We start from the raw sequence: 22,364 nt of genomic DNA, 5'->3' as shown, positions 1-22,364 counted from the left end.
AAAAACCAAAGGAAGAGAGTCGAGCAGTGTGCGGGAGCTTTTTTTCGATTTTGGAAATCTGAAGTTTCCAATTTTGGATGTGTGGGTGGTACCGGAGGTGATCAGTGATTGGAGCTTGAGTGCAGCATGTACCCCTAAAACCTGCCCAACCCACTGGTAAGCCAACTAGTTGGCTGCTAAACTGTAGCCAAACCCACAAATTGATGCTACTTTTACTCAAAATTGGAGCGATCAGCCCTACTGGACGTTAGAGCCTCTTGGCTAATTTTATTTACTTGCGGTTTACACGTACAAAAATAATTTCACCAATTAGTAACTGTTTGAATTCAGTGCTCCTGTCTGTATTGACAGCCAGTCATTTGTAACATTTTAGTAACCAACTGTGACAGTCCCTGCTGCTCAAACCATAGAATGCAGGGTTCTTGGTACTTTCACGTTGTCCTCCTTTTTCAAGCTCCGTCCAGCTTTTTATAGTCAATTGGTAAAAGCCTTTGCCAAACTGTACATTTAAATCAATTTGTGTAGCGCCCCCTGGAGGGAACAGCTAAAGTGATATCTGCTGCAGCCAACTGATGCAGGCAGCTTTGTATCATCTCCGCAGCAGAGCTGTAAAACTGAGTAATGCTTTGAAAGTTTCAGGAACTGATTCTCTTTATATTTTAGTGTCCAGGTCATTCTGCTGTGGATATTGTGTTTTATTCATTCAGCTTTAAACAGTGAAGTTTGTAAAGGAGGTGGGCTATGACTCTCTGGCTGAAGCTGATGTAGGTTGACTTAGCAGGATGTAATTGTCACCGTGGATGTGTCGCTGGTGATGTCACAGCCGGGAGGGAGGAGGTTGAAAGCTGCTCTCAGTCCCCCCTCAGCACTCTGCTTTACAGTCGGACCAGAGCAGGCGGTGCAGGACAAAACCAGTGGAAAGGTTGGAAAAAAGGAATGTGTTTCTTTTTTGATGCATGTTGAACTTTCATTCTTGCTGAATCATGGAAGAATCAGACAGTGATGTAAAAGGGACGTCCAAGAGGAGGAGAAGGAGACGGAGGAGGTGCAGCAACACAGGTGAGACCAGCATGTGCAGTCAGGTTGAGTTTGATTAAAAATTTAACATGCTGAAACATCACAATTGTATAGCCCTGTGCACATTATTGTGGACCGAAACAGCTCTGATGTGGCGTTTGCTGTGAGACTGGGATTAACGGCACCACCTTACATCACATTACATCAATTTAGCTGATGCACCTTTAAACCATCTAAATCAGGTGTGAACAAATCATGCTGTGATGTCTGAGAGTGGTTGGTGGTTGTGAAGGATTATATGGCATAGTGTGGGCAAAACTACAAAAACATTTTTTTTTTAAATACAATAGCGAACGAAATATATAAACAACAGTGTTTATAGGATTTTTACCCCAAAGATTTACAGCAACAAATGAAAACAAAAAAAAAAACCTGAATGTATTTCTGTTTATTAGTCCATCTGTATGATTTTTATTCTGTAAAACTGTTGCCAGATGCAGGTTCTCTGACTTTCTTCCTGGATTTGTGGTTTGGCTCAATTTTATTGAAAGTAAAATTTGGTTGTGGGGCAGCTGGGTACTGAAACTCAACTGATGTGCCAAAAGTCAGAAGGACCTGAGAAAATCTGCGATGCACTGGCTGCCACACACACACACACACACACACACACACACACGCAGAGCTGCGTGTCAATCAAACGTCTCATCACTGTAATCATAATTACAGTCGTCGCAGCAACAGATGAGCCTTTTAGGATTAAACAGGCATTGTTCTCTGGATGCTAATCCCCGCTAAATGCAGCAGATTACCCCACCGTGGCTTTTGTATTAAAGCCGGCAGTTATTTAAAGTGCGCTGATCTGATCCTACTCTCATTAATGACCCACAGGCCTTCTCTGTGTTGCGTTGAATGGAAGACCGTCTTTGCTGGCTGACGACGAAACAAAAAAACATATCACTTGTGTTGAGATTGCGACAAGAGCAGCAAGCTGCACCTGTTGTCTGTCCTTCCGCACCGGGCCACTAGAGATCACCTACTTGGTTAAACTGCCACCATAATGTAACAACCATGTCATTTGGATTCGCTTGTTTGAGAGGAAACAGTTATTTCAACAGCTTTGCTGGGTTTTGGGCTGACAACCACCGGAGTCACTTGGAGTCACTTCCTCCTCGTACGTGTGCAGACAATTTGATGAAGCTGTTGCTGACTTTTGCCAGGGTAAAATCCCCGTCTGCTCTTCTACCCAGTCAAATCAACAAACTGCCATTTGTTGGCCATGAAATGGTAGAAGAAAAAAAAACATTTGCCAGTGCAGCTCTCAGTGTGGATTATGTTGCGCTGACACGGAACAAACAGCTGCTGCCCCTTTTTCATTGTTTTGTCGGTGGATTGAATGCATTTTGGATAAACGATGCTTCTTGGTGCTTGTGCAGTTCCACTCTGCAGTAATTTCACTGATTGATTCAGAATCCGCGGCACTCCTCAGAAACATTAGCAATATGCTTTGTGTGCCTGTTTAACCCAATTGTCGAGATGCTCCGTGGGCGGATCCTGCAGCTGTAGCCGGCAATGGGTGGGGCTTCATTACTTCTGCAGCTCAGCAGCCTGAGTAGTGAGACTGAACGTCTGACCACCAATATGCATTAAAGATACAAGTCCTATCATGCTTTTACTGCTTCTTAGCGTCTGTCCACCTTGCAATAAAACATTTGCTAAACCCACCAGAGTTATTTCACATGTCCATTTGGGAAAGAGCCCATGGGAAGACCACTGGGATGGGAGGGGCTTCGAAAAGCCTGGAGAATGATCGGAAAAAACTTTCTATTTTGACTCCAAACCAAAGGGAGGGCAAATCTTGATGCTGATGGGGTGAAAGTTGACCAGCAGAAACTATCATGAGGAGTTGAACATCACAGCTGTTAATCATTGCTGCTGCTGCTGCTGTCTTCGTCCGGCTGTGACTCTAACCTGCACGCCAGTCAATCATCCCATCGCTCTCTTCCAACTGGTGGACACCCAACAGTCTGTGTTCAGCAGCCTAGTTGTGTTGTCTGGAGCTCCTTCCGGGCCACAAAGGAAGTCGTGCAGACATCTTGTGAGCAGGATACCAGCCAGCTTGTGGAAACACCAGTAGATTTTAAGCCAAGCATCTTCACTACTCAGCCATCACAGCTGACAGCATCCTGGAGCAGAGACTCAGAAACAGGCCCAGCCGATTCTGTAAAATGTATTCAATAATTTTGCTGCAAACCTGAAACTGTGATGGTCAGAGAGCATCAAGTGTTTTCCAGCTTGACACAAGAAATCAGTGGTTCACCAGCTGCCGCAGAATGTCAAACACGTCGGACAAACCTTGAGACTCTTCCGGACAGAAGGCGGTTGGGGACAGTACCTCTGGACTGGCAGACTGGGGTGGTGGTTCCTCTTTTCAAGAAGGGGGACCGGAGGGTGTGCTCTAATTCTAAGGGGATCACACTGCCCAAACTCCCCGGTAAAGTCGACTCTAGGGTGCTGGGGAGGAGGATACGGCCAATAATCGAACCTCGGATCCAAGAGGAACAATGCGGGTTCTGTCTGGGTCGCAGAACACTGGACCAGCTCCGAACTCTCTTCCGGGTGCTCGAGGGTTCATGGGAGTTTGCCCAACCAGTCCACATATACTTTGTGGATCTGGAGAAGGCGTTCGACCGTGTTAACACGTCTTGTGGGGGGTGCTCCAGGAGTATGGGGTCCAGGGCACTCTGTTAAGGACCGTTCGGTCCCTGTCTGATTGGAGCAGGAGTCTGGTTCGCATTGCCGGCCATAAGTCAGACTTGTTCCCAGTGCATGTTGGACTCTGAAAGGGCTGCCCTTTGTCACCAGTTCTGTTCATGAGTTCATGGACAGAATTTCTAGGCGCAGCCAGGGGCCAGAGGGATTCTGTTTTGGGAACCACATGATTGTGTCTCTGCTTTTTGCAGATGATGTGGTCATGACTGGTATTTCAGATATCAGCTATGTCACGTTCCACATTGTCCCTGGTGGCCAGCTGCAGTGGTGCATCTACCCCACATACCCTATTTGTCACAGCACACTGTTGCAAAGAGAAAAAGCTCAGTCTGAGTCTGGAAAAGATGTCCAAATGTCTCTCCACTCTTAAAACCAAATACTTGTTCTGGAATTAAACTTCTCTTTTTCCCCAATAGGCACTTTGGAAAACCAGGCTAACAACGGTGACCTCTTTCAGAAGGATCAGCCACCAACTCGTTCCACAGATCTCTCCACCAACAGAGAGCAGAGAGCTCTGGGGAGTCGGAGGAAGCTGCCCTATGACAGAGCCTACTGGGCCGTCAGACAGAAAAACGCCCTGGTGCACCTTAACGAGCTGCGGCCCGGCCTGCGCTACGAGCCGAGGGCGAGCGGCGGCACACTGCATGCCCCCCTCTTCTCCGTGGCCGTGGAGGTCGACGGCTGTCGCTTTGAGGGCCGTGGCCCCACTGTAAAGCGGGCCAAGCTGAGGGCAGCGGAGTCGGCCCTCCGCTCCTTTGTCCAGTTCCCCAACGCCTCACAGGCTCAGGACACGTTAGGGGAATCCTCCAGCACTCCAGCCGACTTCACAGCGGACGCCCTAGGCCTCGTTGCCGGACCCCCCGCTGGGCCTCAGCTGCTGCTGCAGGAAAACAGCGACCTCCTGCACGGCACCGCGGCCAAAGATGTCAAACCGTCCAGCTCGACATCGTCAACGAATCCAAAGAGACCAGCGTTGAGCTCCTCTCAGCTAACGCCCATCAGCCCAGCGGTGCTTCTCAACCACCTTTGGCCGGGACTCAGGTACACCTGCCTGACAGAGAGGCTCCACGGGCGGCCTGTCAGGAGCTTTGTGATGGTGGTGAGGGTGGAGGGGAAGGTGTTCGAAGGCTGCGGTCGCAGCAAGAGGTCAGCCAGGGAGAAGGCCGCCGCCGCTGCTCTGCGATCCCTCTGCAGCCTGGGCCCAGCGCCACGGAGGGAGGTCCTCGGCCCATGGGGAAGCGGCTCGGAGAAACAGCTACCTCAAGTGAGTTGTTCAGGTGTGTGTGTGTGTGTGTGTGTGTGTGTGTGTGTGTGTGCGTCTGAAAAAGCAGGGTTTGTAATGAAAGAGTAGACGGACAGCAACAATCTCGTCTGTAATGACTGACGCTGGTTGTCATCCCATCTGCCACCACGTCATTACAATGCCATGCGTGCAGCTCTCATGCTGTTCAGCGACAGGGCTGACATACAACAACACAAAAGTGACAAACAATCAAGCAAACCCACTAACGCAATGCACACTACGACAACACGGTGAGCATTTAAAAAGGCTGACATGATTAGTTTGCTATTTCCGTAACCTGGACAGCTCATATCAGCAGGTTTTAATGCAGGCCAAGATCTCAGCGAGAATCTTGGAAGACTGGAAACTTCACTGTGGAGAAGCTGAACGTTCTCCATTCTTGGCGAGACTTCTGGAGCTTTTGCTCCACTGCGAAGCATCAGTGAGATTTGAACCCGTGTGGAGAAAGTCCACTGGGATATCAAGTGCAACAACACCTCCACCACCACTCCATTTTTATAACCAACCAGCGATCCAGCAGATATCCCAGCATGCCTTGATTGACCTGCCGCTGTCACTTAAGGTACAGTGATGTAACAGGTCTGCTGGAAGAAGGTCCAGTACCAAGCTGCGCCGACTGTAGTGGATTCAGCGAGATGTGTTATTAGCGGAGTCACAGGAGTCCAGATTTGTTGCCTGGAGCTTCCGAACACCTTAGCAACAGAGCAAATTGCGTCTGTCTCGCAGAAAAGTGTTGCGACAGACGGCTGGGCTCTGGGTCGCAGCCTGAGGGGAGACATGATGATGACGGTGAGGACGCTGAAAACAGCACATGAGCAGTTTAATGACCCACAAGCTGCAGAGGCCTAGACCCTGCATGACCCTACACACATGATCATCTAGCGGTGCAAGCTCCACCCCCTACAGAGTGTTTGTCTGAGGAAGGAGCAGGGTGACAGTCGGGTGGCAGGAGGCTGTTTGACTCTCTGATCTGATGGAACTGTGAGGCCATCTGGCAGAGTACGATTCACTAGACAGCTAACCAGGCTTGCAACATTAAATTCATATTATCAATAATTTGCTCCTGCTAACCTCGCAAAAACACGTCCAGCCTGGTCCCACTGAAGCCAGTCTGAGACGATGGTGGTGATGCCAACGGTGTAGATTTCAACCTCGACCTTTTCTGGCGCCGAGCTGTGATTGGTCAGTGGGCATTTCTACCTTTTCTTCCTCCCTGCAGTTCTTTGCCGAGCTTGTATTCCGCCTGGTGAGGGAGAAGTTCACAGAGCTGGCCACCGGTCGTCACAAGGCTCTGGCCGGGATTGTGATGACGACAGGTGAGGCGCGCGCGCGCGCACACAAACACACGCACGCACATTTTCTGTGGAGAGCTAAATGACTGACCGCACATCACCCTGCAGATGTGGAGCCTCAGTGTGAAAGTTGGATGAGGCCAGATTGCAGCCCAGCAGCCGGAGTCTGAGGCGTCGCAGCGGTTCCTCCCTCATGCACTTTTCATCAGGACGTCTCCGCCTGACAAAGCGCCTGTGATGGCAGGGCCACCTCTCCCGCAGTCAGTGTCTCATCCTGCTCGCCCTCTCTGTCTTCCCCAGGATTTGACCTCAGGTCAGCCCGGGTCGTCTCCCTGGCCACAGGGACCAAGAGTCTCAACTCAGAGAACCTCCGCGACCGCGCCTGCACGCTGGTCGACTGCCACGCAGAGGTCCTCAGCCGGAGGGCGCTGTTGAGATTCCTCTACTCTCAGCTGGAGATGCTGCTGCTGTGGTACCATCTGTTGCTCCTTTCCTGGAAATAGATAAATACGCACTTCTTGCTTTTTATTCAATTGACCGTACACCAATCCCCCAGCTGTTCATCTGGTTTCGGGGCCTTTTTTGGTGCTTTAAAGAAAAATAGTGCAGTTCTTTTGCGCCATACTGCAACCAGCCACTAAGGGGCCACCCAGAAATGCAGATGCCTTGGCTTTCCACAGAGACAGTTCGTTTTTGTGCAACTCTGTGTCATCCGAAGCCACTTGGATCAGACCAAGTCAGTGCTTTTCCTCTCCGCAGCCCACCGACAGGATGTGGAGAACAGTCCATCTTCACTCCGGTCAGAGGCGGGGCCAGTCCCGGCGGCCCCATCTTCCAACTGCGAGATGGCGTCCTCTTCCACATGTACATCAGCTCGTCGCCCTGTGGGGACGCTCGGCTCAACTGTCCCTACGAGAACACAGCCACAAGTGAGACTTTGATGATGATCATGATGATGATGATGATGATGATGACGGGAATGGTGATGGTGGTGATGATGATGATGATGATGATGATGATGATGATGACGACAACCGATACGTGTGTCTTGCTGTGAGCCCCCACATTCACAGTGTTGTGTTTCACGTGCGTCCTCGAAGAGTTTCGTCGCACTGCTGCTGTTTATTCTCAGTCTTGCACAAGCCGCCGGCCGCAGGCGGTTTCTTTTAATGTTTAAAGGTAAAATCCATCACAAAACACTTATGCTCGGTAAAAACATGAATTAATGAGAAGCAGAACAGCTTCATCAGTGATCCACAATTCTGCTAGGGAAGCAAGAAAACTCCAGTGCCGGTGGTACAGAACAGGCCACATCGCCACAGACAAAAAAAAACAGCAGCGTGGCAGAAGGAAGTGACCAACAGCTTCGATCTGACTGTTTAACTATTGCTGCCTCTTAGGAAAGGAGCTAGAGAAGCAGGAAGAACATCTACATGGAGGACAAGCAGGGAACGGTTTGGGTGAACAGCTGCCCAGATGAATAAATCATGGAGTCCAGAATTTTGGTTCTAACCCCCTGGTGGCCGCCGGAGGAACTGTCTGTTTGCATCACCGTGACTTGCTGTGTCTCTGGCATAGAATGAACTGATACGAACACCGCCTCTAGTGTTTGGTGTGAGAAAGTGCATTTTCTCTGACAAATAGATAAACATCTAATCGATTTGATATCGCTGCCAGAAGAAGCTAATTTGTGATTTGAGATTATAGTTGAAACGACATTTAAGTGGAATAGAACGAGCCATTTCTGCCGTCATGATAAGCAACAGTGACTGGATTTCTAGGAAATAGCCTGTTAGATAGCTAGTAGTGTGCTAGCGAAGCAAAACGGACATCTTTTTGCCATAATCTGATGGATTAAGACAGATCTGGTTCTGGTTTGAAAGGTTTACTGAACACGATGGCTAACCACAAAATTCCTTTAAATGCTGAAATTTTGGACACAGGGCTGGAATGCCACAGGTACAAGTGGTATGTATTATGGGATGGGATCTTCTCTCCTCTCCAACCTCCTGAACACTGACCGAGGGAAATCTCCTGGTCTGGTTCCAGAACAGCAGACAGGCGTCAGATGTTCCTTAGATTGAACTCTCCCAGACAGAGGGCCGACACAGAGGCAATTTATATGCTGATGATATTATCTTTCCTCATGCGTGACGCTAAGAGATTACATTTCTCTTATAAAGGATTTAGAAACAGAACTTGTACCCTAGAGGATGTGTGGATCTAAGTTTTGTTCTTCCCCTTCATCCTGTGCCAGATCCCAGCAGGAGGTTCCACTCTCACCTCAGGGTGAAGGTGGACGGAGGCGAGGGGACGCTGCCGGTTGCAGCACAGAGAGCCAATCGGAAACATGACGGCGTGGCAACGACCAAACCGACTGTCTGTATGTCCTGCACCGACAAACTGGCTAAGTAAGTTTCCAGTTTGCCCGAGAAAATGCCCACAAATACGCTCCGAGCAGATGTAGCTGTTGTTGTTGATTATTCATTGTGTTGACATGTTTTTATTTCACGTTACTGGCAGTGTTGTAGTACTCAAGATCTGTCTTGGTCTGGAGACAGCTCTGAAGACCACTTTTTAAGGTTCTCGTCTTCACTTGGACTCTGAGGCATTTTTACTCTGTCTTGTCTCGGTCTCGGACTGGGCGGACTCTGGATTTTTGATCAAGACCGGTCAAGACTCAGCCAACACCGCAGTGACAGATAATAACAGAGAAGAAAGCTTTTGTTTAACCACCTCATCCTTAGAGCCGTGCAGAACTTTGAGGTCTTTCGCAACCACCATGAATGAGAGCGCTGATCTCAGACATTAAAGGCTTTTAGGCATTTTGTTCATGCTTGGCATGCCATTCATTTCCAGCAAAACAATTCCGAGTTAATTTATTTTTTAATTTAATGAAGGAAAGGTTTTTTTTTTTCTCCAATGTTTAAAATAGCTGGCAAAGCAGCAAAATGTTAAAAGATACCTTGTGGAAAAGGCTGATGTGTAGAAGCAAAGTTGCAATAAAAAAAAAAAAAGACACTGGTCATTTGTTCTGTTTGGTTGTGATTTTGCTTTGATATAGACAGTCTAGGTCTTGTCTCAATCTCGATACTCTCTAGTCTTGATAATGTCTGGTTCTGTGCGGTCTTGACTACGCTAGTTACGAGAACAGAACAGAAACAGTGACCTCTGGTGGCTTTTGTTGCATTTAGCTCTGTCCTGTGGATGAAAACAGTCAGTCTGACGAATCAACACTCGTTTTCCCCGAACAGGTGGAGCGTGTTGGGCCTCCAGGGGGCACTGCTGTCTCACCTGGTGGAGCCGGTTTACCTGCACAGCTTGACGGTGGGGACACTCTGCCACACGGCTCACCTGGGTCGAGCCATGGCTCGTCGCCTGGCGCCCGTCAAGCACCTGCCGCTCCCGTACCGACGGCAGCAGCTGCTGCTTGGCTGTAGGTTCCGCTGCTGCCGCCGTCCAATCAGAGACACCCTTCCACATACACCAAGCTGAGAAAGAACCAGAGCAATGGGTTTGGGTGGGGGAGGGCTGAGCCCTTTGCAGCTGTCTGCTGGTTTCATCCTTTGACTACATATTAAGGCGGTGCCTGCTGGCCCAACCACAGAATACAGGTTGGAAGTACTTCTGGACCAGTCCGACCTTCTGCTTTCAAACCTGTCCAATGTCCTCTCTGTGTCGCAGGCCTGAGCAACGGCAACATCCGGCCGGCAGGAAAGGCGCCGAGCGTCAGCCTGAACTGGAGCTGCATCGACGGAGGCCCGGAGGAGGTCAGCACCGCCACAGGCAGGCGCAGGGACTCCAGGGCGCCGTCGCGGCTCTGCAGGCGCACCATGTTCAACCGCTGGCTGAGGCTGCAGCAGCAGGTGTGTCTGATGACTTCAAAAATTCTCCAGAATGTCAGCTTTTTTTTTTTTTGGAAAGATCCTGAAACCAGATCTTTGTAATGGATGTTTGGTTTCTGCCTTCCAGCCACACGGGTCAGTTATAACACTTCTGTTTCAGCTGGGCAGCAGTTTCGGTGGCGCAGAAACCACAACGGCGACATACAATGGCAGCAAGCTGGCCGCCGGACGCTACCAGAGGGCGTGGCGTCAGTTTGTGGGCTCCCTGCACGGTGCAGGTTTAGGGGTGTGGCACAGAAAACCTCCCGAACCGGCTCAACTCCACCAGTGATTCTGTCTGAGTCTGAGGCTGACCGAGCCACTCCATGAGGATTCTTCAAATGTTTTTTTTTTTTTTAACTTTAAGAGTTTCTATGATAAATTCAGTTACTTAGATAAGATTGCATTGAACATGGTATAAATGCGTGACACTGCCCTCTACTGGAACTAACTGTACCAGCCCTTTGTGTTTCTTCCTTGAGAACTTGAATATTCTATTTATTTATACCTAATAAAATGCAGATGCTATCCATGTGAACTCCCGTGTTTATATTTTACATGGACGTTAATGAGGGTAAAGGAAGCTAACAGCTTCAATGCTTTCAGATTTCAATCTTATTATTATATTTAGAGTCAAATAAATTACATTTGAAGAACTTTTTGGTGCAATATGTAGCATGTTAAGAAGGGCATACAACTGAAGGCACTGAAGGTTTTTCTCTGCTGTCGACACAATAAATCGCACTGACTGCAGGGTGGCAGCAGCTAAATGACACAAAAGAGACACAAGGTTTATGTTCCCCATATATTACAATTTATATCCTAAAAACACAAAGCAGGTTAACACTTTACATTCTCTCTCAGACAAGTGGACAAACTCTAATGTAACATTGCTGCTTTGTCACCGTGAGAACTTCTGGTTAGCACTCGACTTGGCTAAGCTAGGTGTGATGTGTGTCCACAGTTTGTTTACGCAGATGTGTTTAGTGGTCACAGCAACAACAGGATGTCGATGCTGATGAGCCAGAAACCAGAGAGACTGGGGTGTGTGTGTGTGTCTGTGGGTGTTTAACAACAGCTGCACTGCAGAACAATCTTGGACTGTTGCATATTGCTGAGGTGAAGCATATTTAGAGCACCTTTACATTTACATTACAACACTCAAACACACGCACGCACGCACGCACGCACACACACAGACTTACAGCTTCTCACTTTCCCTTGAATGTAGCAAAGTACTTTGTGGAAAGTTGGAGAGCAAGACGCCATCGAGATACCCTAAAGGGAGAATTCAGACTTTTTCTAATGACCATCGCGAGTGACTGACCACCAGAGGGCAGTGCGACAAACCACAAAAGTTACTTATTTTTTCCACTGTGTTGAGTTTCACGGCAGGTTAGCGCTACTGCTTAGCTAGACAGTAGAGGAGGAAGTTGCAGAACTCAGTGGACTGAATATAATCTTGGGAACCAAACTATCACTTCTAGAGGAACAAAGTGGTATTACAAGATGGGACAGTGCGAGGCTAGTTGTTAGCATGCTAGCTGACGTAACAACAACAGTGACGCCGTATGAAGATGGCTCCCACATCGAGTTTTCAACAGCCGGACTCCAGATGAAAACAACAAACAAACAATTTTCCAGGTAAAATTCACGCTGATAACACAAAACCGGACCATTTTTTTGTAGCGTAAAAGCGGAAGAGCTTTGCTTTGCGTGTGCTTATTCCGCCCGGTGCTGTGCAGGCGTGGCGACCTACGTTGCTAACAGACTAATGTGCTCCGCGTGAGTTGAGGGGTCCACGACTGAGCGGCGTTCCCAGACCAGACAGAAGCATGAGACAAGCCCGCAAGGTGGCGGACATGTGTTCGAAGTGCCAAAGGTTGTGGGCGGAGCCTCGCTGGCAGGTGGAGGGATCACTTCTCCTGCAGCAGGGCGGGGATGTTGATATTCCAGCCGATGGCCTGGCGGTCGAAGCCGCAGGTGAACAGGTTGCAGGAGGCGTTGTCCTCACACCAGGCGGAGCAGCACACCATGCGGCGGTGACCCTGCGCCGCCAACGCAACACACGCACACACTCAGTTTTCTATCACATGCAAATGGCTAGAGAAGTGTGAATGGACCAGTGTGTAAAATTTGGCCTGATTTATGTTATTTATGTTGGTAACAACTTAACATACTGCCAGTGTTTATTCACAGTACAATAGAAGTAGTTTACTTTTCCTTCCCACAGAATTGTTCTTTTTTATTCATAATACACATATAGCAAAGGTCTTGCTCCCAGATATCTGCCATCTTGCACTGCCATATTTCTAAGGAAGCAATTGATTATTGTAAGTAATTATTGTGAACGCTTGCATCTTCAAATAAACCAACAAAAACGGTGAATGAGGTATCCAGGTTTGCGTGTGCAGGCCACCGTAGTTCACTGGCAAGCTCCTGAGAGGGAGCGTGAACAAATGAGCGCTGCAAACTAAAATCTGACCACTAGATGGCAGAATTTTACAATGTGTAACAGAATTTTACACACTGTATCTTCAATGGGTAGTCTTAATTAGTCTGCGGCTAGCCCACCCACTGACCTGTCTGTTGCTCCTCGGGAGACGAGCCAGTCGCACCCCGGACATGTCGAACAGCCGGACCTGCCGATTGTCGTGAGGCAGAGCGATAATCTTCTGGTTCACCGACACGCTGATCCTGGACGGACAGCAGACATCAGCCAATGTTTAACATGACTGAACACTGCGGCAACTTCAACCTGACCGCTGCTGTCAACTCTCAGGTTGCAGCAGAGAGTCAGAGGGGCACGTCCGTAGCGAGAGGCAGACCTGTTGACGGCCGAGTCGGTGCGGATGGTGGCGATGGGCGACCTCATGTTCTTCAGGTCCCACACTTTGACGGTGCGGTCGTCGCTGCCGGACACCACGTTGTCTCCCACCGTGAAGACGGCCGAGGTCACCGTGCTGCCGAGGAAAGCAGGGGGTTAACGGGGAGTAATGCCGAGCTCGCAGCTAGGAGCTAGGACAGCTAGGACTGACTCTGTGTGTCCCTGGAACACGTTGACTGAGTGGATGGACGGGTCTCTGAAGTCCCACAGTCTGAAGGTGGTGTCCCTGGACGAGGTGACCACCAGGCGCTGGGTGGGGTGGGTGCAGCAGTGTGTCAGCTCCTGGTCATGACCTGAGCGCACGCACAAACACGCTCACACTCAGTTTTCGAGCACATACAAAAGGCTAGTGTGTAAAATTTGGCTTGACGTATGACTTTTATGTTGGTTAAAGCTTAATATACTGTCAGTGTACACTCACAGTACAATGGAAGTATTTTAGTTTAACTACCCACAGAACGGTTCTTCCTTATACATAAGAATACACATAACGCAAGGGTCTGGCTTCTAGTTATCTACCATTTTGCACTGCTATATTTCTAAGGAAGCCTGGTGTGGACAATCCAGCCACCTGAGAATATTTCGTAAGTAGGGTGAACGCAACGAAGAAGACGAGATCTCCCGGTTTGCGTGTGCAGGCCACCGTGGTTCGCTGGCAAGCTCGGGAGAGGGAGAGTGGGCAAATGAGCTCTGCAACCTAAAATCTGACCACTAGATGGCAGAATTTGAAAGTATGTGGCAGAATTCTACGCACTGCATCTTTAATGAATAGTCTTAACTAGCCTGCCGCTGCCCCGCTCACTTCCTTTCTGCTCAAACCCCCATCAAACATGTCTTTCTGCAGCTACTGTGAGCTAACAACGCTAGCGACAAGAACTTCCTCTGCCTGCTGTGCACCCGCTGACTCATCTTCCCCCCTCACCGGTGAGCGAGTGCACCAGCTCTGACGTCTCCACGTCGTACAGGTTGGCGGCGCGGTCCCACGACGCGGTCACCACCTGCTTGCCCCCCACCAGCCAGTCGCCGGCGATCACCACCCCCTGGTGGCTGCGCAGGGTGGTCGTGGCCACGCGCACCGTGGGACAGTCGTTGGGCCCCTCCGCCTCGCCGTCGGCCTCGTCTTTGTCCGAGAAGTCCCCGTCGTCCTCGCAGGGCGTCTGCTGCTGCGTCAGAAACAGAAAGAGACAAGCGGCCATCAGTGGCAGTGGTGGAGGGGGGCGGAGCCACGTCACAAACACCGACCGGTTGCTCACAGTGACGTCGGCGACGGGCTGGGGGGTCGGCAGCTGCACCATGTACCTCCAGATGTGAGCCGTCTGGTCTCCAGAGGCTGAGGGCCCACAGAGGCGAGAGAGAAGAGAAAGTGAGAGGGAAGCTTCTTAACCTCTACTGTACTTCAAAACTTACTCACTGGATTTGAAACCAATATTGAATATTTTTGTATACATTTTTTATTCTAATATTTTCTTTGAAGACATTTTTAGCACCATTTTTGTGCTTAGTTCAGGGGTCACCAACGTAGTGCCTGCAGGCACCATGTCGCCCGTTAGAACCACAAGAGCAGCCCGCAGACCTGTTCTAAAAATAGCTGCATCTAAAATTAAATTTTATCCAACCATGTTAAGTCCTCGCGGATCGTTCTAATGTGATCACTGTCTTCGCAAAGATCAGTATCATTAATGATAATATATAACTAAAGGCCGACTGAGGGAGTGTGTTGATTCAGGAGAGTGCAGCAAACGGGTTGCCTTTGGTATGACTCAGCACCCAGGAAGTAGCTCTGAGGTTCCAAAAGGTTGCTGACTCCTGCCTTAGTTTTTTACGCAATCTTTTCCGCTGTGCAGATCTCCGTCTCGGAAGGCGTTTTGAGCTCCTCACCTGTGAGCGCCATCTGCTCAGTGGGGTGGAACTTGATGGAGTTGACTGTGGAGAGAGAGACAGAGAGACGTCAACGCCGGACGCCGCTGACTCGTCTCATATTGGTGTGGATGTGTCATCCCCTGCGCGTGCGTCTACCTGATCCCTGATGGCCGAGGTACCGGAGGAGACATTTCCCCGTCTCGATGCTCCACAGCATTGCCGTGTGGTCTGTCCACGCACAACAAACACGCACAGGCATTAGTCCATTTGTTGTCTACGGGGGCAGACAATATTAGACAACATTCCAGAGTGGGAGCAGCACCTGCGGACGCCGTCCCCAGCACCACGGGCTGCGTCCGGGTGGCGCTCAGGTCCCAGATGCCGTCCCGGTGGCCCACATACTCCCGCAGCAGCTGGCAGACGGCGCGGGACGTGGTGGCCTTGAAACTGGACACGATCTGCCGCGGAGAGCACAGACACGGTGAGAGGCTGCGAGGTGGGGGCGTTCTGACGGGATCCTGCACCTCTCTGCCTCGGCGGCTGCTGCCACCGCAGTGATGTCGGGGGAGTCTGGAGGCTGATAGCTGCCAGTTTCTGGGTTGATCAGATACTAAAACTTTGGCAGTTGACTGTTGAGATATCTGCTCTGCTTTTAACTTCCGGGATTTGAAAACCTTGGCCTGGTGTTCTGGCACATGTGGATGTGCGATCAGTCCAGTAAAGTTGTGATTTGTTTTTTTCCCCCTGAGCAGAGGCAAGTTGCAGCAGCGGTCACACCTGGGCTGTGTCTCAATTCAGGGTCTGCATCCTTCGGAGAATGCATTTGAAAGGAAGTTGGGTCATAGCACTGCGCGAAGGCTTGTCCCAATTCCCAAAAGTCCAAAGGACGCTCCAAATGCGGCCTACTTTTAGCCGATTCCAAGGCGCTACACCGCTACTATCCTTCGCGTCCTTCTGTATCCCAGGATACTTTGCGTGCTGCTGCAAAGCATCCTGGGAAGGCAGCTGAAATTAGCGGCATGTACTGGCAAAGACACGACGTATAAATTTAAGTATTGAAATTTCACATAAGATATTCAGTTTTTAACGTAGGTTAAACATCCAACACCGTCGTCAGATGGCGAACCAATGGTTAGCTTGATGCTATAAAAACGTCACTTCCGCGGTTGGCCAGCAGGAGGGAATGGCGGTGACGCAACCAGGAAATACGCCGAAGGCTAGGCCGTCCCGAGTGGTTACAGGGGAGGCGGGGTTTGGTTCGTCCTTCTCGGCCGGGTCCTTGGAGAACGCTTCCTTCAGACGGAGGACGCTTCCTTCGAAGGATGCAGACCCTGAATTGAGACACAGCCAAGGTCGTGCAGCAGCCTGGCGGCTACGGCTATTTACTGGAGGACTTCGATAGAGAGCACATCGCACGCACGCCAGAACACAAGAGAGAAAGAGGTGCAGATTTAAAGACACTGGAAGCGCCGCCAGAGTGACGTGACGGTGACGGCTTCCCGCCCCTGCAGAGGAGTGCAGGACCCCTGGACTGGAGGAAACAGGAAGTGGTGCCGCAGGCTGCAGGTGTCTGGCAGGCCTACACAGACTTAAAGGGATATTCTAGACACTCTGGATGGGGCCCGACTGATTGGCTTGTCAACAGTCACCATGCAAGTCGGGAGATGTGGTTCAGGTACGCCCCCTTCAGGATAGACAGCCTACTGCAGGCTCTGTGAGGTGTTCCTGAAGGGGGCAGACCAGAGCAACGAGTCCAGTTTCTTTCGGAACCCCACTTCAGAAACGCCGGAATATCCCTTTAAATGGAAGTTGTGGTTTAAAAATGGCAAACAAACAAAGTAAAAAAAATAAAAAATGTTTATGCAACAGACTGGCTGAAAGGTTACCAGAGGTCAGACACCTCTGACGAGTGTCAGCGATGAAAAATCCACAATGAAACAGGGTTGATGAGCAGGTATTAGGATCAGCTGGACTGAGGTCGAACGCAGTGTTTACATTAAAGATGGGGATGATACAGACGGGACTCTTGGTTCGTTTGGGGCACAGACCGCTAAACAAGTTCCCACTGAAAGGAAGCAGGAAGAAGAGAAGGACGTCAGCGGTCGGAGGAGTGAGACGAGAGATGAGAACGTGGTGCGGTTGCTCAGTTTCGAGGAAGTCAGAGTCAGAATAATGAGGAGAGAACATCGAGTCTGCTCTCAGCTGCTCAGTTAGTTCAACTCCTTTAGTGTCGCAAGACCACAACTTGTTGAAAAGGCCACACTAAGGCGGGTTTCCATCACATGCCTGCACAGAACCTCAAATGATTTTTGGACACGATCAACAATCACATACTGACCGTGTATCTCAACATGAGGCGGCTGGCTGTTTGCAGTCATCTCCCTGCTGGAGAAGCTGGGAATAACGTGACCTTTTTGAAAACAAACCTAAATCTTCAGTTCACTTCAATTGACTTTATTTTTCAATATGAGTGCAATTTGAGTGCAATGTAAGGAATCATGGAAACCCGCCAGCTAACGCATCCTGTTAGTCAGGCTGGTCAGGTGGGGCAGGAGGCAGCAGGAAATAGATTTTATTTTTATTTTTTTTTAAAGATTAAAAAAAAAGAAAAGAAAAAAAAGCTTACCAAAAAAAAAAAGAGGCAGAGCAGCGAAACTAAAGCCTCCAGCAGGCGTCACTCTACAGTCTGCAGCCTCAGTGTGCAGTCTGCTGCAGTGGCAAACAGGGTCTTAAATCAAGTCCAACCCAGGGTGCAATTAAATCAGCCCCTGTGAAGTCACAAAGGGCGCTGACACCTCTCCACCCCCAGCATGGTGCTGGCTCTGCCCTCTTGGGCCGCCTTGGCTTCGCCTCCTTCCATTCGTACAGGAGGCCCGACAAAGCAGGAGGCTGTAAACAGAGGGCTAAACATGCTGCTTTCCTCAGGTATGAGGGGAGTTTTAGAGAACTGTCCCAAACTGGGGCCTTTAAAGGCACATAGTGGACAGATTTGGCTGAATAAACACGCTGAGACGCGACATTAGATTGGCTGATTGCAGCAGGCCACACGCTGATGGAACTTTGCCACTGCCTTGAGATGGTTCTCAGTCTTTAAGCAGTTTTAGAGTCTCCATCGCGCACCAGTGCGTGAAGACCTCAAGCAGAGCCTAGATGGGAAAGGGAGGGGAGCGGGCAACTTAAAGGGCCAGTTAGTGAGATAACGGGGGGCGGGGCTTCAGCTTTTTATCTCACGCAGAAACCGAGTGAAGAGCTCAAACTCCTACATGTGAACCACCAAATCTCTGGGGGAGGGGCCGTCCACCTGCCGGCCAGGCTGTTCATGCACAGTGGGGTAGGGGGGGGCGGGCAAGGGGGAAGGGAGGGGTGGGATTGGTGGGGTCAGGGAAATGATGGACAAGTTACCCATGAGTCTCCAGCCCACAACTCCCAGCTGGTTACGCTGAAGTTGCGGCCTCCACCTACTCTGCCGTGGCAAGAGTTCGAACGCGGCTACGGGCAAGAAGAAGGTGGATGAAAAGACGGTGAACGTGCAAGGAGACGAGCGGCCGCGGCGACGCTGGCCCGCCAGCACCAACCTCCCTCCACGCCGAGGTCGTCGTATCTGCGCTGCGAGGAGAAAACATGCAGCCAGCCGGAGAGGACGTACCTTGCTAGTGGAGGCCTTGTAGGTGGTCTTCAGCTTCTGCGACAGCTGGCTGGTGCTGTGACTCGCTGCGGACACGAAATGCAAACATCAGGAGCGTGAACAAATAGCACATCGTGAGACAGTTGACCTGTTTTTTTTTTTGTTTTTTTTGATCGTGCATGGAAACGCAAAGCAAAATCTTGTCACCGGTGAGAAATAAAGGGAGGAAAATGAGGATTAAAAGAGTCTCAGTTGTAACCCAGGACTGGGTTTTACATTCTGATCTGGGAAAGAGCCAGAGAGATGAAGCGGGAGGAGGAGGAGTCTTAAAAAAAAGCCAACCAATCAGATTTTCAACTGGAAGAGCGCTGCTGTTTTCAAGCTGGCAGCAGCTTCTTGTTTCTCCCTAAAAAGCAAGCTGTAGCTCCGACTCCTTCCCCCTCCTTTCAGCAGCTTAAGTCTGTTCAAATCAGGAGCAAAACTCGGAATAAAGGAAACAGTCTCACCTTTAGTTTTCAGGGCTCCTTTGGCCAAATCAGCTCCTTCCAGTGCCTGTCCCTCGGCCGCCAGGCGATCGTTCAGCGTTTCGATCTCTCTGCGCACTGACCAAAAGCAGAGAACATGTGTGCGGGTGATTGTGTGTGTGTGTGTGTGTCTGTGGATATGACGGCAGTCGATGAGACGGGGGAACGAGCTTCCACGAGGACTTACACTCCAGGTTCTCGATGTAGAGGTTCTCAAACTCCCTCTCGATCTGAGAGAACAGGTCGAGCAGGTTGCTCCTCACAGACAGAGGAAGCTTGGAGTCCTGCAAGAGCAAGGCAGAGTTCATGTGAGAGGAACTCCAGAGACCAGCAACAGGGAGGGAGGAAACCAGAGTGGCTGTCTAACTTTTACTGGCTGTCGAAGCTGTTTGATGATAAACCTTGAAACGTGTTTTTTTTTGTACATGTTAGATCAATAAAGAAGAGCAAAGCTGCTTTTATCAGCACATCAGTCGGCTATTTGGCTGAAGGAGCTTTGACACGACAGTTTATCTGCTCTTTATTCTTTCTTTAGCAGATGTTCCCTGCGAGGCAAGAATACAAACAGGAAGTGGGTCACCTCTTTTCAGAGCGTCGTCCAATCACGACTGGGCTCTTCTCTGCTTAATGCACGCTGGCTCGCAGCAATATTCGCTCAAAAGAGTGTGTGTGTGTGTGTGTGTGTGTGTGTGTGTGTGTGTGAAGTCGCAGGACTCAGCGGTGATCTTAACAGACTGAAGTCCAAACAAATCGAACTGAGAAGTAATCAGAGCTGCAGGGAAAACAATTGAGTATTGAAATTACACAAAACGAAAAGCCGCATGTTTCTGAAGGTTCTACCGAAGGTGTTCATTGCGAATCAGGTGACTCTGCTTCATTTCACAGCGCTCGCAGTCGTTGGAATGGCGGTGGACACGAAACAAAGACCGACAATCAGTACGACTGAAGTCCAAATGCTGCTGGGAAATCCAAGCGTGAGAATGTTTGAAAACACACCATTTACACTCTTGACTCTGCTGGGATCCAAACTACAGCGAGTGAAACTACTCTAAAAACTACGCTGTTGGGAGGGTTCACACCTGCTGACACTTACCTCCAGTCTCGCCAGGGACTCCAGGGTTTCAGAGGACTGGGGCGAAAAGATAGCGGGGCGGAAAAACAGAAGGTCACGGTGGGGACGTCAGCACTGACTACACCTGCACTCTGCAGGTTCGAATGAGTGTCGGTGGGCCGCAAGTTTTGTTAAAGCAGCTAAACAACAATTTGGAACACATCAGTGCTCAACTGGAGAGTTAGAACCCGAGCCAGCGGTGAGCGGACGCAGGAGGCTGAAGTCTGATGGGTTTGATGAGAGCAACAACAGGAGAGCCAAGCTCCACAGCAGCCTTGAGGGGAAAATATGCAGCCTGACACTTTTCCAGAGGAGTCATCCACAGGAACACGACCCAGTGGCAACGTTCTCTGACCTCGTTCCCAGGGGAAAAATTTAAATTTGTCCTAAACTGTATGTGTTATCCAAATTCTAAGCCTATGAAGGCGGAGCTCACCTGTCCTTCCAGCATGTCTCTCTGCAGGCCCGAGCGATCCTGCTCGGTGCTGTTGGTCCGGCGGATGGACAAGCTGTGGGACTTCCTCTTCTGCTTGGCCTGGCGGGCGGCGACGTTGCTCCCGCTCTCCACCGGCATGCCTCCGTCCAAAACCCAAAGTTATCCCCAGTCTGAGAGCACATTGGAATAGGTGTCTTCAATCACTTTAAGAGAGTTGCAACAGAGATGCAAGAGCTAGCATTTCACAATTAATCTTGCTGATTTTTTTTTTTTTTTTTTTTGTTAAGTAAAATTGCCCACCACAATAAAGAAAAAAAAAAAAAAACTAATCTAACATCTGTGAACGCTTGAACGTTCATTTACGTTTATTAACATTAATGGTTGTTTGACCATGAGGCTACAATGAAATAAACACCATACTTTTGCCATTGTCCCATTATTTCAAGCATTTGAATATGAAAAAAGTAAATAAATACATATTTGGTAGAAATATAGATATGCAAGAAAAAAACATTTTGTTTTTGATGTGCGTAGCGGTGACAGTGACGTCACTGCTGAACGTTCCGTTACTGCGCTGAATAAAAGGAACTGTGTCGTTGAGCTGTCACACTGCCCCAAGGTTGCTTCTGCTGGGCGACACTGGTTGACGCAAAACGTGACCGTCAACACAAACGAAGGCGGCGAACGATTCCCTCTTCGGCACGTCTGAAGTGCAAACAACACACACGCACCCCCATAATAGGCTTAGAGAGGAGCTCAAGTAAAGCTGGGGCGGCGTTGGCCTGGCTGCGCTGCCCGCTGCTGCTCGGTGCCTCCGCCGACAGATCCTCCGCTCACCGCCGCTAGCCGCTAGCTCCGAGATGCTAACGGGCTGAAAAGAGCGAGACAAACCTTCCGAAACACGGACGCAGACTTACCACAGAGTCTTACATACGCGGTGTTTTGATCCGGGATGGTGCCGAGAGTGCTGCCGGTCCAACCATGTTGCTCGAAGAGCGGACACGCTCGGGCCCCGGGTCCGTGTTTGACAGCTGACGGGCTGAGAGGCTCTGCGCTGCGGGCTCCCTCCCAACAGCGATCCGCTTCGGTTGTGTTTCCGGGTAATTAGGACGGTGTAACATCGCCCCCGTGTGGACAGGGTGTTCAGTGTCCGATGAAGTCCTGTAGTTCCCTAAACGTGGTATCGTCACTAAATTCCACATTCCTTGTGCTCCCGTTGTTGCTACGGAAATGAGTTGGATAGCAAACCAAGTTGTGCAACAGTTTGATGTGTTTATAGAAGGCAGGTTATCTGATGGGCCGCAGATACACACACTTGAGCGGTGGATTTTCATCTGCCTTTAACTCATGTTAGAATAGCACAAACAGCAGCAGCTCACATGAACAACCCCACACCGCAATATACAGGAAAGGCTAACTTATGTTTTATAATTAATGAATTAAACATATCAACAATTACCACACGTTCAATGTCAATTCTGATCTAAAATTACATTCCTAGTGAAGTTTTTTTTTTTAATCATCAATCCATTCACATGATATACCTTATATCATTCCTGGATCCAATTTGTGTGCTCACACGAAGTTCCTTCAAGTTTCTTCTTTGTTTTTCCTTTTATAATCAACCCATTTACAGCTTGAGAAAATTGAATAAAA

The 22,364-nt window shown here is 49.6% G+C and overlaps 2 protein-coding genes across 3 annotated transcripts; one reads left to right on the top strand and one right to left on the bottom strand.

Annotated features, from left to right (window-relative positions):
• The first annotated feature begins 904 nt into the window (after positions 1 to 904).
• On the top strand, positions 905 to 10,817 carry LOC142900281 (double-stranded RNA-specific editase B2-like). Its single transcript, XM_076044476.1, has 10 exons — positions 905 to 1,059; positions 3,978 to 4,079; positions 4,191 to 5,050; positions 6,309 to 6,405; positions 6,682 to 6,850; positions 7,141 to 7,310; positions 8,639 to 8,792; positions 9,636 to 9,817; positions 10,066 to 10,247; positions 10,387 to 10,817. The coding sequence occupies exons 1-10, from the start codon at positions 984 to 986 to the stop codon at positions 10,555 to 10,557; spliced, it is 2,163 nt and encodes a 720-aa protein (XP_075900591.1). The 5' UTR covers positions 905 to 983; the 3' UTR covers positions 10,558 to 10,817.
• A 239-nt stretch (positions 10,818 to 11,056) lies between these two features.
• On the bottom strand, positions 11,057 to 21,796 carry LOC142900271 (WD repeat-containing protein 37). 2 transcript variants are annotated; one of them, XM_076044456.1, is made up of 14 exons: positions 21,626 to 21,796; positions 20,709 to 20,878; positions 19,349 to 19,445; positions 19,144 to 19,239; positions 18,659 to 18,723; positions 15,335 to 15,470; positions 15,169 to 15,240; positions 15,031 to 15,075; positions 14,406 to 14,482; positions 14,075 to 14,315; positions 13,304 to 13,445; positions 13,094 to 13,228; positions 12,848 to 12,962; positions 11,057 to 12,313 (listed from the first exon to the last, which is right to left on the bottom strand). In XM_076044456.1, exons 2-14 carry the CDS (start codon positions 20,844 to 20,846, stop codon positions 12,182 to 12,184), a joined length of 1,491 nt encoding a protein of 496 aa, XP_075900571.1. In that variant the 5' UTR covers positions 20,847 to 20,878; positions 21,626 to 21,796; the 3' UTR covers positions 11,057 to 12,181. The 2 variants fall into 2 exon arrangements, with proteins under 2 accessions (XP_075900571.1, XP_075900572.1); XM_076044457.1 differs by having other exon boundaries at positions 14,075 to 14,312.
• Positions 21,797 to 22,364: the final 568 nt, after the last annotated feature.

Source organism: Nelusetta ayraudi, unplaced genomic scaffold (genome assembly GCF_046127955.1).
Source record: "Nelusetta ayraudi isolate G7.1 ecotype Tasmania unplaced genomic scaffold, CSIRO-AGI_Nayr_v1 ptg000081l, whole genome shotgun sequence".
Lineage (NCBI taxonomy): Eukaryota > Metazoa > Chordata > Actinopteri > Tetraodontiformes > Monacanthidae > Nelusetta > Nelusetta ayraudi.
This window is presented reverse-complemented; position numbering and strand designations above follow the sequence as displayed.